At 54.8% G+C, this 16,000-nt stretch overlaps 4 protein-coding genes across 4 annotated transcripts; 3 read left to right on the top strand and 1 right to left on the bottom strand.

Moving 5' to 3' along the window:
- Positions 1-10: 10 nt before the first annotated feature.
- On the top strand, positions 11-2,030 carry N656DRAFT_711755 (uncharacterized protein; the record flags this gene model as incomplete). Its single annotated transcript, XM_064811762.1, has 2 exons — positions 11-648; positions 722-2,030. The coding sequence occupies 2 exons, from the start codon at positions 11-13 to the stop codon at positions 2,028-2,030; spliced, it is 1,947 nt and encodes a 648-aa protein (XP_064669001.1).
- Positions 2,031-2,746: 716 nt separating this feature from the next.
- N656DRAFT_780719 (lysyl-tRNA synthetase) lies at positions 2,747-6,010 on the top strand. Its single transcript, XM_064815436.1, has 13 exons — positions 2,747-3,185; positions 3,273-3,452; positions 3,535-3,823; positions 3,895-3,986; positions 4,039-4,109; positions 4,195-4,735; positions 4,792-4,845; positions 4,907-4,925; positions 4,991-5,107; positions 5,157-5,200; positions 5,265-5,311; positions 5,368-5,497; positions 5,557-6,010. Exons 1-13 carry the CDS (start codon positions 2,927-2,929, stop codon positions 5,565-5,567), a joined length of 1,854 nt encoding a protein of 617 aa, XP_064669000.1. The 5' UTR covers positions 2,747-2,926; the 3' UTR covers positions 5,568-6,010.
- A 389-nt stretch (positions 6,011-6,399) lies between these two features.
- N656DRAFT_846193 (P-loop containing nucleoside triphosphate hydrolase protein) lies at positions 6,400-12,267 on the top strand. Its single transcript, XM_064819224.1, has 2 exons — positions 6,400-6,844; positions 6,927-12,267. Exons 1-2 carry the CDS (start codon positions 6,752-6,754, stop codon positions 11,835-11,837), a joined length of 5,004 nt encoding a protein of 1,667 aa, XP_064668999.1. The 5' UTR covers positions 6,400-6,751; the 3' UTR covers positions 11,838-12,267.
- Positions 12,268-13,233: 966 nt separating this feature from the next.
- N656DRAFT_769492 (uncharacterized protein) lies at positions 13,234-15,270 on the bottom strand (the record flags this gene model as incomplete). Its single annotated transcript, XM_064813709.1, has 3 exons — positions 13,234-14,663; positions 14,714-15,143; positions 15,205-15,270. 3 exons carry the CDS (start codon positions 15,268-15,270, stop codon positions 13,234-13,236), a joined length of 1,926 nt encoding a protein of 641 aa, XP_064668998.1.
- Between the last annotated feature and the right edge of the window lie 730 nt (positions 15,271-16,000).

Raw genomic sequence — 16,000 nt, 5'->3', positions numbered from 1 at the left:
TTCCGACGAAATGGCCGAGACACCACGCCGACCCCCGGAGTCGAACCCGCCCAAAACAGTCAAAGACAAGAAATGCCAGTTCTGCCACCAACCGTTCACCTCGTCGTCATTGGGCCGCCACCTAGATGTCTTCATTAGAGAAAACAACCCAAAACCACCAGATGGAGTGCACGACGTCGAGGCCATACGAAAGATCAGGCAGAACATTACCCGCCGTCAACCCAGAGGTGCCGTGGCTCGATGGGGCACACCCGCCTCAGTCTCGGCGGCAACGCCGACTACGACATCGAGGAAGAGCCCAGTTTCCGTAGATACCAGATCTCCGGCGGCAGGGTCACCGGTGTCTCAACTGGGTAGCTCCCAGCTGAGGGTTGGGCTTGGAAGGAGACACCCTTCTATTACCCATCGGGAGACCACCGGGACTGTCAATGATTCAACAGTGCGGGAAACAGAGGGTGGAATCAGTCGAGCTGCCGTGGGAGACGGAGTTGGCCAAAGCCCGGGGCAGGGGCCTTCACAACGGTCTGTGAGCCGGCAGATGCTGAAGCAGCAGCTAGACCTGAGGAGACAGATACAGGATGCCATGGATACCGCGAGAGCCGCCGAGCTGGCATTGCGTGAATTGATAAGTTCACTGAGAGCTACCAAGTGTGTCTGAGCCATTCTTTTGCCCGGCCCTGGTCCGCTTCCGTTGCTGCTTGTTGCTGACTCTCGTCGGTAGGCAGAAGGCTGACATTAGCTCACTACCGTTCACGTTCGACCCGTTATCCCTGGACTTCCCTGCCTTGACACTCCAGTGCCTAGAATCTCCACCAACCCTTTTCGCATCCACACAACATCCAACAGCCACCTCGTGGTCAATTCAACCCCCGGGACCCAGCCAACTCGAAGCACTGCACGCCTATTTCCGAGGAAAGTTTAGGCAGTGGAAGGCCGCTTGTGTTTCCGCCACGGCAGCGGCTACCGAGGAACTGAGATATCCATCCTCCCAAAGCACCACCAAACTCGACGCGAGCGAAGAGATTCTCAAGGTGGAGAGGGAAGTTGAAAGAATGGAGAAACATGTCCACGAGCATGTCCAAGCTACGTACTCGATCTGGAGTGGGCTTGCTCAGGAGCAACGTGAACATCTCTGGAAGCTAGAGCTCGCTCGGTGTTTGGACAAGAGGCGGAAGGATGTTGACAAGCTGATCGAAGAGGTACGCCTTCTCAGGCAGGACAACGCGAACCTCAGAACACAGCTCGACCAGGCCCACCGCCTACAGCTGCCCAAGGAGTTCAGGATTGCACCGCCCTCTACAGTCTTTGTCGACGAAAGATTACTCGCCCGTATGCAGGAAGATGGCTCGAGCGGGAAAGGAATCGTCGGCCTAAGTCTCACGGATCGCCAGTCTGATTTGAACACGATTGTTTCAGCGGCGGTCGAGAGGTGGAAACAGGTTATCCTCTCAAATCGCTCCGTCAGTACTGGTCTGCAGACGCAACGGCCACTCAATGCGCCAGATACGACAGACGTGAGTCAGGGAGTTGCGGGTCTAAGCACAACTCAGCCTCCATCATTCCCATGCAGACAACAAGGGTTCCAAGAAGCACCACAGCCGGTCTCGAGTCGCCAGCATTCTCTCCAGATGCCGCAGCCACCGAAAGCCATTGCCAAAAGTCCGCGCCGCGCTATGTCAGCCACATCGGCCGTGACAGCAATGACCCCGCCATGCCCACCAGCAGCCACAACATCAAGCGTGGCGCCTTCAGTGAGCACACATGCAGATGATGAGGACATGAATGACCAAGACGTGGGGACGGACAAGGATGCACACGAACACGCCGACGGTGGCTCGGACATTGATGCCGACGGAGATGCGGATATTGATGCAGAAGGGGATGCAGAGGGTGAAACGGACGCTGATGCCGACGCCGATGCGGATATGGAGGATTGCCCGGGTCCCGGCGGCTACACCGAAGCTCAACGGCAACCCCTCGCGGAGCAGCCGCCACCACATCCACTTTGGGTGCGCAGTCACAACAAATGACTCAGCTCAGTATGCCTCAAACTCGCGAGTCATCGATGGGTGCTCCACCCGCCATGAGCGGTGGTAGATTAAGCGTTCAAGATGGCAGCGCCATCGGCGGCATGGCCATGCAGGGTCTTAAATCAGGGACAAGCCAGTTTCAGTAGCCGTGTATCACGCCCCGGACTGCGCATGGTGCATGGATCCACGCCGAGCCGGTGAATGTGTACAGATCAAGCTCCGGATCAGCAGAGCCTGGGGATCCATTCGGTTATTTGGATACCGAGCCTAGAGCGTGAACGCCGGCGTTGAATGCGTGGGCATTCACTCGGATTCCGTAACGGTGCCGGCCGCCACATAGAAAGAGGATTACATATTGGGAAGGGCGCACATACACAGCAAACCAGGCATTGGTTTGGGATAATTGTATTGTCTAATAAACGGATAGATTCAGATCGGGCACTGAATCTCTGTCATAGATAGGGGCATGCTGTTGGTGTTACTGATTGCCTTACACAGTTGAGTGTTTCTAATACAAAAACAAACACTTCCTACATTATAGTACTTCTTGGGAGTACGTTGACTTTATGTTCACCGCACTTGGATACGGAGGTAGAGTTGTTGACATTCTCAGGGGCTTGCTGATGTGTAAAGGGTTAGGGTTGTAGCTTTGAGGGCATCCACAGCAAATGATGGGGTTGTTCTTGACTCACCGGCACTCTGAGTCAACCCCGCCAATTTGCAACGCGATGAAAAAATACCCCGCCGTGGGGTTCTTTAAGATTTTCGGAATTGGGTTCCGCCAGGCAAGAAACAGCAACCTAACAATCGCAGCACACGACAAAACAGGCCAGCGACTGCATTGGACCCTGGCGTCTGCTGCTTCCGATTGAAGGTCCTGAACGAACACTGTCATCATGGCTGACTCCACTGCTCCAGCACCTCCTACGGACGAGGTTGCCAACCTCCACCTCGACGAGGTCACCGGCGAGCGCGTGTCCAAGACTGAACTCAAGAAGCGGCAGAAGCAGCGCCAGAAGGAGGCAGAGAAGGCAGCCAAGGCGGCCGCCGCCCCGCCCAAGGCTTCGAACAAGCCCAAGAATGCCGCCGGCGAGGAGGAGAAGGACCTCAACCCGAACCAGTACTACGAAATCCGCACTCGGCATATCAATGAGCGTATGTTTTTTGACCTGGCCTGGTTCTTCCTTTGAGGGTTGGACGTTGCAGTTGCAAGCAACTTTGCTGACCTGGTCGTTTAAACAGTGCTAAAGAATCCCGAGACCAATCCGTACCCGCACAAGTTCCACGTCACATACGATGATTCCAAGTTCTTCGAGGAGTTTGGCCATCTGAAGTCGGGCGAGACAGACGAGGGCAAGGAGCTCCGGATCGCCGGCCGCATCTACAACAAGCGCGCCAGCGGCTCGAAGCTCATCTTTTACGGTAATCGCCGCAAACCCCCAGCAGATGTGTTATTCTTTGCACTTTGACTCTATTCAGCTGGCTTACACGGGATGTATTAAAGATATTCGCACCTCGGCCGACACCGTGAGCATCGGCACCCAGCTGCAGGTCGTCTGCCAGGCCCAATTGGTCAAGGAAGGTGGAGTCCCGTTCGAGAAGCAGCACGAGAACATCCGCCGCGGCGATGTCATCGGCATTGTGGGCTACGCGGGGCGGACGAACCCCAAAAATCGGCTCGCCGAGGGCAAGGAGGGAGAGCTCTCCATCTTTGCGACCGAGATTGTCCTGCTGAGCCCTTGCTTGCACATGCTTCCTAGCGTGCGCTTCCCTTTCTCGGATAGCGAACAGAGGTTTGTTTCTTGTCCTTGGCACTCACTTGTGGGTTGCTCTCATGCTAGGCGCATGCTGACCTAGCTGGTAGGGCGCGTATGAGGTACCTTGACATGCTCTGGAACGATAGGAGCCGCCAGGTTCTTTGGCAACGGAGCCGGATGGTTCGATTTATTCGTGACTGTAAGTGTTTCAGCGCTGTCTGTAGTTGACCGTCATGGTTAATGGAGTGCAGTCTTCCATGAGCGACGATTCATCGAGGTTGAGACCCCAATGATGCACGCGATTGCGGGAGGTGCCACCGCTGTAAGTGCCCCTTTTTAGACCGCGCAACTGCCGACTTCGCTTCTATCATTACAGAGTGGTGCGTGTATACTAAGGCGCGCACCAGCTTCCATTTATCACTCATCATAACGACCTGGACGTGGACATGTACATGAGAGTCGCACCCGAGCTCTTCCTCAAGAAGATGATTGTGGGCCAGTTTGGCAAGGTGTTTGAGCTTGGCAAGAACTTCCGCAACGAGGGCATCGACCTGACACATAACCCCGAGTTTACGTCGTGTGAGTTCTACTGGGCTTATGCTGATGTCTACGACGTGATGGCCTTGACCGAGGAATTGGTCTCTTCCCTGGTGAAGGAGCTCACTGGCTCGTACAAGACCACTTTCACGACTCAGCACGGCGAGACATACGAGGTCAACTGGGAAGCCCCCTGGCGGAGAGTCGAGATGATTCCGGAGCTCGAGAAGGCCACGGGGGAGAAGTTCCCGCCTTACGAGGAGCTTCATACTGAGGAGACGAACCAATTTTTGCAAAGACTTTGCAAGAAGATGAACGTCGAATGCCCACCTCCGCTCACCAATGCCCGCATGATCGATAAGCTCACGGGCGAGTTCATCGAGTCTACCTGCATCAACCCGACCTTCATCCGTGAGTCTCATCGGCAATAGGCTACTTCTTGCCGCGTATACTGATCTGAAATGCAGTTGAGCACCCGCAAATGATGAGTCCTCTCGCCAAGTATCATCGGTCTAAGAAGGGTATGCCACTCGTTTACCTTGCTCTCCCCGTTGGGTTCTGTGACTAACCAATGGCGTACAGGTCTGTGCGAGAGATTCGAGTACGTCTTTATGAGGCCGGCCATACCGTGGTTTGAATGTGTGCAATTCGCTGACCGTTCCTCAGGGCGTTCGTTTGCAAGAAGGAGATTGCAAACGCGTACACCGAGTTGAATAACCCCTTTGACCAGAGACTGAGGTTCGAGGAGCAGGCTCGTCAGAAGGACCAGGGTGATGATGAGGCGTATGTTTTCCGAAGAGTGGTCCCTTGAACAATTCTGACCCTTGGCCAGTCAAATTATCGACGAGAGCTTCTTGAATGCGCTCGAGTACGGCTGTAAGTGCCACATTTCCCCAGCTCGGTATGATATATGCATTGTAGATTCTGACTGGTAATACAGTGCCGCCGACCGGAGGCTGGGGTCTTGGGATTGACCGTCTTGCCATGGTAATGCTCCTGAGCTAACTGCGAGGCTGATGTCGGATGCTAACAATCCTTGGTAGTTCATTACCAACAACTACTCGATCAGGGAAGTGTTGCCATTCCCGTTCTTGCGGGAGGAGAAGCAAGGTACCAAGGAGAAGTTTGCGGCTGAACTGGTCGATGCTCAGCCCCTCCCCGAGGAGGGCATTCGTAAGTGACAACTCAAAGCGAAAACCACAAAGTGGACTCGAGGGTTAATGTTTTTACAGCGCACAAATAGAGGAGACTACCCTTGAGGATAACGCATGTTAGAAAGGCATCCATGGGTCATATTCTGGTTAACGTTAGCAGTTCATGATATTTACTCTCGTCCTGGCTAGCAGGCTCAAGAGTGACTTTTCAATGTGACATCCATGGATAACGTCACTCGTCATGACGATGCAAAAACCGGGTAGGAGTTATATGACGACGCTTGACCTGACTGTGTTGCTTCTGGACTGCGACTTGCATCTATGCCACGGTAAAACTTGGTACATGAACAGGAAGAAGTCTGGAACGTTGGGAGGTGCTGGTAGCTAAGGTATCCTTCTTGGACAAGCGCCCTTGCCAAGCAACTCGATACACGTATGTTACACAACTACGCGTTCCCGAGAGATGTCTGCCCAAGTTTACATGAAGACCGAGAGCTATAGCCGGCATTGGGATTAAACTTGCTAAGTTGTGTAGTGTATTGAGTAGTATAGAGGTAACTAATATCGGGCTGGTTAGTGGTGACCCTGTCTATTCGATGGAAGCCACTGCTAGAACATCATTCCGTTAGTGTTCAGTACCGGCATTACAATACTGTATGTATGTTCAGTACATACTGTAATTCCATACAATTTTTAAGCGACCCAAGTACATATCCTTCTGTCACAGCAGCATCAGCAGGGGCTTCCGCTGCGCCTCAATTGCCCGGTGACCTGGATTGGGCACCTCCAACGGGCCAGCGGAGTTTGGCTGGTTCCGACTGGGTGAGGGTCGGAGCCAAGAAATCTTACGTGAATGGAGGTTAATTAGCGTTGGCTAGGCTGTCTCCGTAAGTACAAAGTTCCTTCACGAAATACGACTGTCTAGAGCCTCGCTTAGAATTCAATATACATTAATGGAGTTCCCCTCTCCGTCAGATGAGTGTCTTTTAAGCCTCAATTCGATTCCGGGTTTCTGGTTTCCATCCCAAAATCTGAAATTGGATGACCTTGATGTGAAAAGGCAGCCTTTCCAGTTGTCGGCTGTGGAACATCAGACGAACAAGCCACAAACCGCCGAGCGCACAACAGATTGCGCTAATCGCCCAATCGCTGAACCATCAAAGCCTAATTATAACGCCCTGACGCACTGTGACTTGCGCGACCGCGACGCCATCGCACCGCTGATCGACATTCCGCGGGAGGGGCCGCCGATCGGGCCGACGCCGACGGGAAAATGGCGCTCCTCCGGCAGACATGGACATTGACGTTGAAGAATTGGCTGATAGTGCTTGTCCGGCATAGCTTTGCAACCGTGTTTCGTGCATTTGTAAGTGATTGATTGATGGCTTCAACATGCTATGTGATGGAAGCTACATCATAATTAGGTACGGTACTGATTGCTATGGAAGGTGCTCCCTATTGTCATCATCGCCTTCCTCGCCTTCGCCCGGAATCTGTTCCAGCCCGCCGCAGTCTTTGGGGTTAGCTCTCCGCACGCCATACCTTCGCTTCCGGAAGCCCTTGCGAGCTCGAGCGGGAGCGGTCGGGAACACGTCGTGTTCGTGCACAATGGCTTCACCGGCGGCGAGATTGGGCGCGTCATTGACGAGCTCGTGACCACGGTGAGGGATTCGGGCAAGAACGCAACCATTTTATCCTCCGAGAGCGATCTGGCCTATGTCTGCCAGGCAAGTCTTCGAGGTGTTACTCCTTGCTTTGCTGCCGTCGTCTTCAGTGGCTCCCCAAGCGAGGGGGGTGGTGGTTTCTGGAACTACACCATTCGAGTCGATCCCTCGCTTGGTGCCGGGCGCATCAATGTCGATCGCGACGACAATGATTCGCAGGTCTACCTGCTACCTCTACAGCATGCTCTGATCAAGGCCATATCCCGTACCAACAACGGGACCAACGGCGCTATGGCCCTTCCCAATGCCATCGACAACTACCCTTTCACCTCTCTTACCCGTGAGGAGCGTGCCGACCAGATCCGTGTCAACTTCCAGAGTGTCCTGATCAACGTTTTTGCCGTCACCTTCCTCCTCGGTCTTATTGGCATTGTCTACCACATGGCGGGCTTCATTGCAACTGAGAGGGAGACCGGCATGTCTCAGCTGATAGAAGCCATGATGGCCACGAAGGGCCACTGGCAGCCCCAAGCCGCTCGGCTCTTGTCGTACCACCTTTCGTTCTCGATTGTGTATTTGCCGGGCTGGGTCATCTCCTCTATAATCCTAGCGAGAGGCGTTTATGCCAAGACGAACGTTGCGGTCGTCTTGCTCTACTTCATACTTGCCGGATTGGCCCTTGGCTCCATGACGATCCTAGGCGCCGCTTTCTTCAGGAGATCCCAACTTAGCGGCGTTTCTATTACGATTCTCTACATTCTTTTGGCGGTCATCGCTCAGTCGGTCAATTCGCCCAACACTGGAACAGTCATCGTTCTGAGCCTTCTATTCACGCCTTGCAACTTTACATATTTCATGACACTGCTTTCTCGCTGGGAGAGGGAGCAGTGGCCTACTGACCTTGTGGCGGAGCCACCCAACAGTCCGTGGAATGTTCCTGGCGTCGTTTTCTTCGTGTTTCTCGCCGGCCAGATACTCGTTTACCCGATCCTCGGAGCCCTGGTTGAGAGGTGGCTGCACGGTTCGACTTCCGGTGGCCGCCACATTGTTGTTGGTGAGAAGCGAGGGGAGCATCTCGATCCTGACTGCGCCGTCCAGCTGGACTCTTTTACAAAGATCTACAAACCCGGCATTGTCCGCCGCATGTTTTCATTCATCTCGAAGCCAACAACTGTGGTAGCCGTCAACAACCTCACCCTGTCTGCTAGCCGTGGCCAGATCCTCGCCCTGCTGGGCGCCAACGGCAGCGGGAAAAGTACAACTCTTGACACAATCGCAGGGATCAACACAGCTACGAGCGGCAAAATTACGATAGACGGCACGGGAGGTCTTGGCATAGCACCGCAGAAGAACGTGCTTTGGGACGAGCTGACGGTTGAAGAGCACATTCGCATCTTCAACAGGCTCAAGTCGCCTGGCAACCACGCCACCAAGGATGAGATCCACCAGCTTGTCTTGTCTGTCGATCTCGAGAAGAAGATCAAGGCCAAGTCTGGCACACTCTCGGGCGGCCAGAAGCGGAAGCTGCAGCTAGGTATGATGCTGACAGGTGGCAGCCAGGTCTGCTGCTGTGACGAGGTCTCTTCAGGTATCGACCCCCTGAGCCGGAGAAAGATCTGGGATATTCTGCTGGCCGAGCGTGGGCGGCGCACCATCATCCTGACAACCCACTTCCTCGACGAGGCGGATGCTTTGGCCGATTACATCGCAGTCCTCTCCAAGGGCAGTCTTCGTGCCAAGGGTACCTCTGTCGAGCTCAAAAACCGGCTAGGCGGTGGTTACAGGATCCACGTCAACAATGTCAAGATGATCCCTTTTCTTCCCGAGATTGCCGGCGTTACTAAGAAGGCTACCCAAGAAGAGGCTGCGTACATTGCTTCTACGTCAAGCCTGGCAGCAATGATGATCAAGGAGCTTGAGGCCGCTGGCATCACGGACTATCGGTTCTCTGGGCCCACCATTGAGGATGTGTTTTTGCAGCTCGCCGAGGAGATCAAGGACGATGATGGCGCTGAAGTTGACCAGCATGGTGTTCTCAGCTCAACCGAAGAGGAGAAATCGGCCACCAACGTTCCCGGCGCCAAAGGAACTGAGAAGGGCGGCCTCAAACTTCTCTCTGGGCGGCATGTGGGCTTCTTTGAGCTTTGCTGGGTGCTCTTCAGGAAGCGGTGCGTTATCTTCAAAAGTAACTGGTTCCCTTCTGTCGCCGCTTTCGTACTTCCAGTTGTCGCAGCTGGTTTAGTCACATTGTTTGTCAAAGACCAGCAGCTGGCTGGGTGCAGCCCAACCGAGACCTCTTCGCTCGAGGCAGCCGGCAACATTTTCGAAGACCTCAAGTTTTTCGTCGTCGGCGGCCCCTCGAACAAGTTGTCTCAAACGACGCTGGCTCGCTTGTTTGCACCCATCTACCTCAATTCCGTGAACACCGGCAGCGGGAGCGTCAACCCAGCTGATGGCGCCTCTTCTGGGGCCGCCAGCACCGCGGCCGACCTGCTCCGGAATCTGACGATTGTCAATTCTTTTGAAGAGTTTTCCAACTCCATCGTGCAGTACCGCAAGAATATTACCCCCGCTGGTATTTGGCTCGGCGATGACGGATCTCGCCCCACGCTCGTCTACAGAGGCAACGGCGCTGAAATGTTCAACGCTTATTTTGGCCAGTGGGTCATGGATATGCTTCTTACCAACACGACCCTCTTCTCTACCTACGGCGTCCTTGACAGGCCATTCACCCCTGGCACCGGCAACTCGCTTCAGTTGCTTGTTTATGTCAGCCTTTCCCTAGTTGCCTACCCCGCCTTCTTCGCGCTGTACCCGAATCTGGAAAGAAGACACAATGTCAGGAGCCTGCAATATGTAACGGGCGTCCGTCCGGTACCGCTATGGCTGGCCTACACACTCTTCGATTTTGCCATTGTGCTAGCAGGGGCCGCGATATCCGTCGGTCTCCTTGCTGGGCTGGCGCCTGACCTATGGTACCACGTCAGCTACCTCTTCTTGATCTTCATCTTATATGGGATTGCCTCGACAGTTCTTGCCTACAACGTCTCCCTTTTCAGCGCCAATCAGCTGTCAGCGTACGCGTTTACGGCGGCCGGTCAAGTCATCATCCTGCTTCTCTATATAATCGCCTTCATTTGCGTCCTCGCCTATGCTCCTGTCCCTAGCATCGATCGTATTCTTCTGATCATTACCTTTGTCATGTCCGCGCTGGCCCCCATAGTCCCCGCCGCCCGCGCTCTTTTTGTCGCTCTGAATCTCTTCGCGACCTCGTGTGACGGCGACCAGCTCGGGTCGGACCCAAGCGCATTGGTCCGGTACGGTGGCCCAATCCTATATCTCATCATACAGATCATTGTCTACTTTCTCGTTTTGGTCTGGGTCGACGGCGGGAGTGCAGGCTTCTCACTCGGTCGCATTTTCACTCGCTCCTCTCCCGCGAAACACCCTGGTGATCCCGCTTCGGCCGAAGAGGAACAAGGAGATGAAGAAGTCGCCAACGAGCTCGTCCGGGTCAAAAGCTCGGCCAGCGGGGCCCGTGACGGGCGCTCTCCGAACTCGGCAGACGGCCTGCGCGTCGTAAACTTGATCAAATCCTTCGGCTCCAACACGGCGGTCGACAATGTCACCTTCGGCATCCGGCACGGCGAGGTTTTCGCCCTGCTGGGCCCCAACGGCGCGGGCAAGTCCACGACCATCAGCGTGATCCGCGGGGACCTGAAGCCCTCCGGCGGCGACGTTTTCGTAGAGGACGTTTCGGTTGCCCGGCATTTGGCCGCCGCGCGCTCGCATCTCGGCGTTTGCCCGCAATTCGACGCCCTGGATCAAATGACGGTCGAAGAGCATTTAGCCTTCTACGCGCGAGCACGTGGTGTCTCGGACGTGAAACACAACGTTGACGAAGTCCTTGTAGGGGTAGGGCTGAGCAGTTTCCGTTCCCGCTATGCCCACGCACTTTCCGGGGGGAACAAGCGCAAGTTGTCACTGGGCATTGCGCTGATGGGCAACCCGTCCGTGGTTCTGCTCGATGAGCCTTCTTCGGGTCTCGATGCCGCCGGGAAACGCCGCATGTGGCGCACCCTCGCCACCACCGCGCCGGGCCGGAGCATCCTCCTCACGACGCACAGCATGGAGGAGGCCGACGCCCTGGCCGGCAGAGCCGGCATCCTCGCCAAGCGCATGCTCGCTATGGGCAGCGTCGACCAGCTCCGTCGGAGGTTCGGCGACCGCCTCTATGTCCACCTCGTCTGTAGGGGCGCTCCTCGGACGAGCGAGCAGGACGTGCAACGCGTGGTGGAATGGGTCCGTAGGGTGTTTGGCGGATCGGCTGACGTCGAGGAGAAGACGTACCACGGCCAGCTGCGCTTCAGCATCCCGGCCAGTCTGGTCCTGGGTGGTGGTGGTGAGGGTCAGAAGCAAATTGAGGATGAGGATGAAGATGAGATTACCACGACGTCCAGCTTGGCCGGGGTTGGAGGCGGGAAAGGATCGCCGCCGCCCTCGTCCTCCTCGGCGATCGGCAGGTTGGTGGTGCTCCTTGAGGAGAATAGAGCCGCGCTCGGGGTCGAGCATTTCAGCGTCAGTCCCACCACGCTGGACCAGGTCTTCCTCACTGTTGTCGGGCAGCATAATATTAAGGAGGAAGGTTACGAGAACAAGGAGAAGAAGAAGAAGTGGTGGCGGTTTGGGAGGTGACCGCCTATTTTGAGGCGAGCGGTTCGGGAGGGTATTTTGCGGAATATTTATACATGTTGAGCGACAGCCGTGACCGGCAAATTTCTTTGCTGATTTTTCTTGCTGTGCGAAACGCATATTGTACTGTACCTCAATCTGGTGTATAGACACGAGGAGGCTGGGTCTAGAGGTATATATATAGAGAGAGAGAAGATTTGCTGTGCTGGGGCAGCAAGAGAGATTAGAGCACAAGATGGGTTAGAGGGTGGCCTGGTCGTTTTCTGTGTTGATTCTACTACATATATACCTCAGAGGCGAAGATGATAAATGGACGTTTCTCCTACTGCGTGTATAATACAAAGGACCGGTAGTAGTTGGTCGCTGATCTCGTCCTCGAGCTTGTGCTCAGTGAAGGTGGCGTCAATGGTCTTGATCGAGTGGCTGGGGCTTATCTTCATGTCCTTCATCATGCTGAACCCCGTAGACAGGCTCTTAGAACACGATCGCGATTGCGATGGATGCCCATGCACGTGCCGAGTAAGAAATAGACACACGTTCAAGTCTCGCGCATCGTCTCTTCATCCGCGGATCGGAGTATCGTCCGGAAGTCTATCTGACAAGTACCTGCTCGTGTCCATGTTGGAGTTCACGATCATCGGCCTCTTCAGTCAGACTGGGGTCCATGTGACTATCAATGACGTGGTCAAACCGTTCAAGGTCGTTTTGGTCGAAGTCACTATACCCCAACCACTTTGCCATAGGCCGATAAGGTTCGTAATACGGAGTACATGTCATGGGATATATCAAGGCTGACGACAGATGATGGGTTGACTGATTGCTGGGCATTTATGCTCACTTCATGCGTTTCCAGCCCGGCCTCGGGCTCAAACTGTCAGCTCGTGACCGCTTGCTACGACTTTGAGGCTGCCATGAGGAGACCCCGGTTGGACAACTGCAGAGGCCATACATATACTCTGGGTGTGGGTGTGTTTTCTCCAGTGTTATCCAGCACTTTCTCCTTCCTCCCTTCCTCTTTCTTCATCCCTTCCTCCCTTCCTCTCCCCCTGCCACCGTCCCGTCTCCCGGGTCAGAGTACGTCCGGGCAGCTGAGAAGATGGACAACGACTGGTGAGCGTGATACTGAAAAAGGACCGGGTTGGCGAAATAGAGACACGACATTTGTCTGTAACAGACGCTCGAGCAAGACATGAAGTGAAGTATATTCATCATCGAGTGGCCTCATAAGCCAGGTCATCAATCCATCTTCATACGTATACAAATATGTACAAGTAGATAATAGCCCGGATAGGTTTCCGCCCTGACAGTGAAACCTCTAAATGACATCCCGGGATCATCAGAATATCCAAAAATACCACCACGCCGTGCGCGCTAGTGAATATACAGCTTATGAAAAGAATTAATACCGAGGCCCGCCACCCCTTTCCAGGTCTTGGTTCCATCCATTGCTGCCTCCAAACCGTTGGGGCGGCCCTCTCGGGTAGTTGGCCGTCATCGGATTTTGCCGACTCGTGTAGTCCCCGCCATTTTGCCCCTGAGGATAATAGTTGCCATTAGGCACGACGTTTCTCAGTGAACTGTTACCATGATTCGGCTGATCATACGGCCCAGGCGCACCGGGCATACTCCTCTGGGATCCATTGCTTCCGGTCGGATGATGGTAAGGCTGCATAGGTGCCGTCATATTTCTCGGCGGAGGGAATTGAGGCGGGCCTCGCGGAGGCACTGGGTTGGTCGCGCTGCGTATCGGGTATCCATTCGGCCCCATGCCGCGTGGTGACATTGGATTGCTTCGGTACGAAATCGTCGACGGAGCGGGGCTGCCGCGACCGCTTGAATGGTCGTCGAAGGGCGACCTGTTATCGCCGGAACCCGCCCACCTGTCCCTCGGTTGGTTCGGTCCGGGTCCTCTGTAACCGTTGGGAGCATTGACCGGCGACCGTATAGGCGGCGGGAAACTGGGCATTGTCTCGGACGAATATGTGGCAGGACTAGCCGTGTAGCCTGCACCTAGAGCCGGGCCGTTCGAACCCATCCGCTGCAGCCCCGGGCCGGACCTGGAGCTGCCTGTGGATGCTCCAGTGGCGGTGCGAAGAGGAGAGTACCCTTCCAGATCGACTGGCGGCAATGTGGGAATAGGGGACTCGGAACGATTCATTCCCGGTTCCGCTGCGTTGTTAACCAGAGACGACTTGGACGAATACCCACTTCTTGATGTCGCCATTGTTGCTGAACGCACTGGCTTCTGTCCAAGGGAGTTCATCTCGAAACTTCCAGGGCTATCCGGACGGAATGGCTTTTCTGACAGGGATGCAAAAGTGTCGGCCCTCTGTAAGGATGGCATCTCCGGCAGACTGTCATCGCTCAGCACAGGGAGCGATGGCTGCAGCGCCATAGGTTTCCCTTCACCGTTTCTGCCTGCTTTCCATCCGGCTTTGTTTCTCTTTCGCTCCTCCTCGGCAATCGCCTTGTTGATTTTGACGGAGACAATCTGTTTGAGGCGCTTGTTGACTTTGCGCTCACAGAAGCCCGTCAGACCGCCGTCCTCGCGAGGAATTTTACCCCATAAATACAGAACGAAAAACAGGGCTGCCAGAAGCAAGGAGAGGAACGAGAAGATCCAGATGATGCAAGTGAACAGCATGCCGGACAGGATGACAGCTTGTCGCGGCTCTTCACTCGCAAGTGCTCGAATCTTATCGAAAAAGTTGCTGAGTGAGCTTTCAAAGTCCTTCCCCTGTATTTGAAGGCTGGCCATGTAGACGGAATAAAGCGTCAGGCCGTTGATGACTTGGCGCGGTCCGGAGCAGAGCAGGACCCGAATCCAAGCTGGCGGTCTGGTCAGCGGGCTGGCCATGACCCTGGGATGGAAAACTTACATTGGAAGCTGAAAAAAGTAAAGAGGGCGATATACTCGGACCCTTTCTTACTCTTTGCCAGCTCGGAAAAGACCAGGAAACGCTTCCATCCTCGGCCTTTGCCCATACGAATACACTCCAAACGTGCTGCCAAACTGTCCAGAAATGATTCGGCGACGCTACCTCGCCGCATAATGCTCACAGCGCGAAAATACTCAAAGCCAAGGTTGACAAAGGACAGTATGATGCAGATGGTAAAGACCCATTTCGAAACGTCGAACGGAATCATCTGTGCGGGTTCGATTTGGGATGACCACTTGTTGAAAGCCAACAGCTGGTAGGCCGTGAAGGTGTCCACTCCATAGACTGCCACTGAAATGATGAGGGTAACCCAGAGATAGCCGTAAGCGAAGGGACTAAAACATGAGGTTGACTTGAAGTCATTGAGACTCTAGGGGCACAGTCAGCAGTCGAGACGGGTATTAGGGTTCCCTTCCCCTGTAACTGCTCACAATAAAGTCCCATTTCTGCTCTGGCTGGACATCAACAAAACGCCGGCGGTGGCTGAGGAAGCCCATATTGTTGACGGCGCAAACCAGGCGCGGAGCAAGAACGGATAGCCGGATCGAAGAAAGATGCGATGGTCGATGCCGTCGAAGAATTGGAGGACCGTCAGGCCGTCAACGCACGCCAACGTGTCTGTCGTTTGGGTATCTTAAGGAAATGATCGAATGAACTTGATGACGTCGCGGCCAACCGTCTGCAACAAGCCGTTCCTCGCCCGCGAAGAAGACCGACTGAGACTAGGTCGTCGGCTAAGGACTGAGCACGACGGCAATGACGCAGTCGAGAAGAGGGGAGTTGAAAGAGGGAAACGTCAGAAGTGGGTCGGATGGAATAGATCCAAGGCCACCAGAGGCCTGAACAGCGGTGTCCTTGTTGCTACCGCATCGTTCAACTCGTTGGGGACCCCAAGGTTGGAGTACAAGTAACGACTAGAGCGACAGGGAGCCCGCTGTCCGAGTCTTCTGGGGCCCGCGCTACCGAATCGCGATGGAGTCGGGTTCCCAATGCCTTGGGATGGGGGAGGAGGACTGGCAATAGCCTGGAGGTAAGCGCGCGGGCTTGCAAATGAATGTGTAAGTACTGTAGTGTAAGGTAGTGTAGAGAGCGTGAGCCGGGCGTGTCCGAGGTTTGATCGGCTGGACTGGGGATTCCAATCTCTGGGGTATCTGGGTATCAGGTCGACCGAAGAGGAAAGGATGTGTCGCGGGGTCGTCGCCTCTGCAGCCGCGATCGCGCCAATAT

The sequence above is a fragment of the Canariomyces notabilis genome (genome assembly GCF_033297395.1).
Source record: "Canariomyces notabilis strain CBS 508.74 unplaced genomic scaffold N656scaffold_15, whole genome shotgun sequence".
Lineage (NCBI taxonomy): Eukaryota > Fungi > Ascomycota > Sordariomycetes > Sordariales > Chaetomiaceae > Canariomyces > Canariomyces notabilis.
This window is presented reverse-complemented; position numbering and strand designations above follow the sequence as displayed.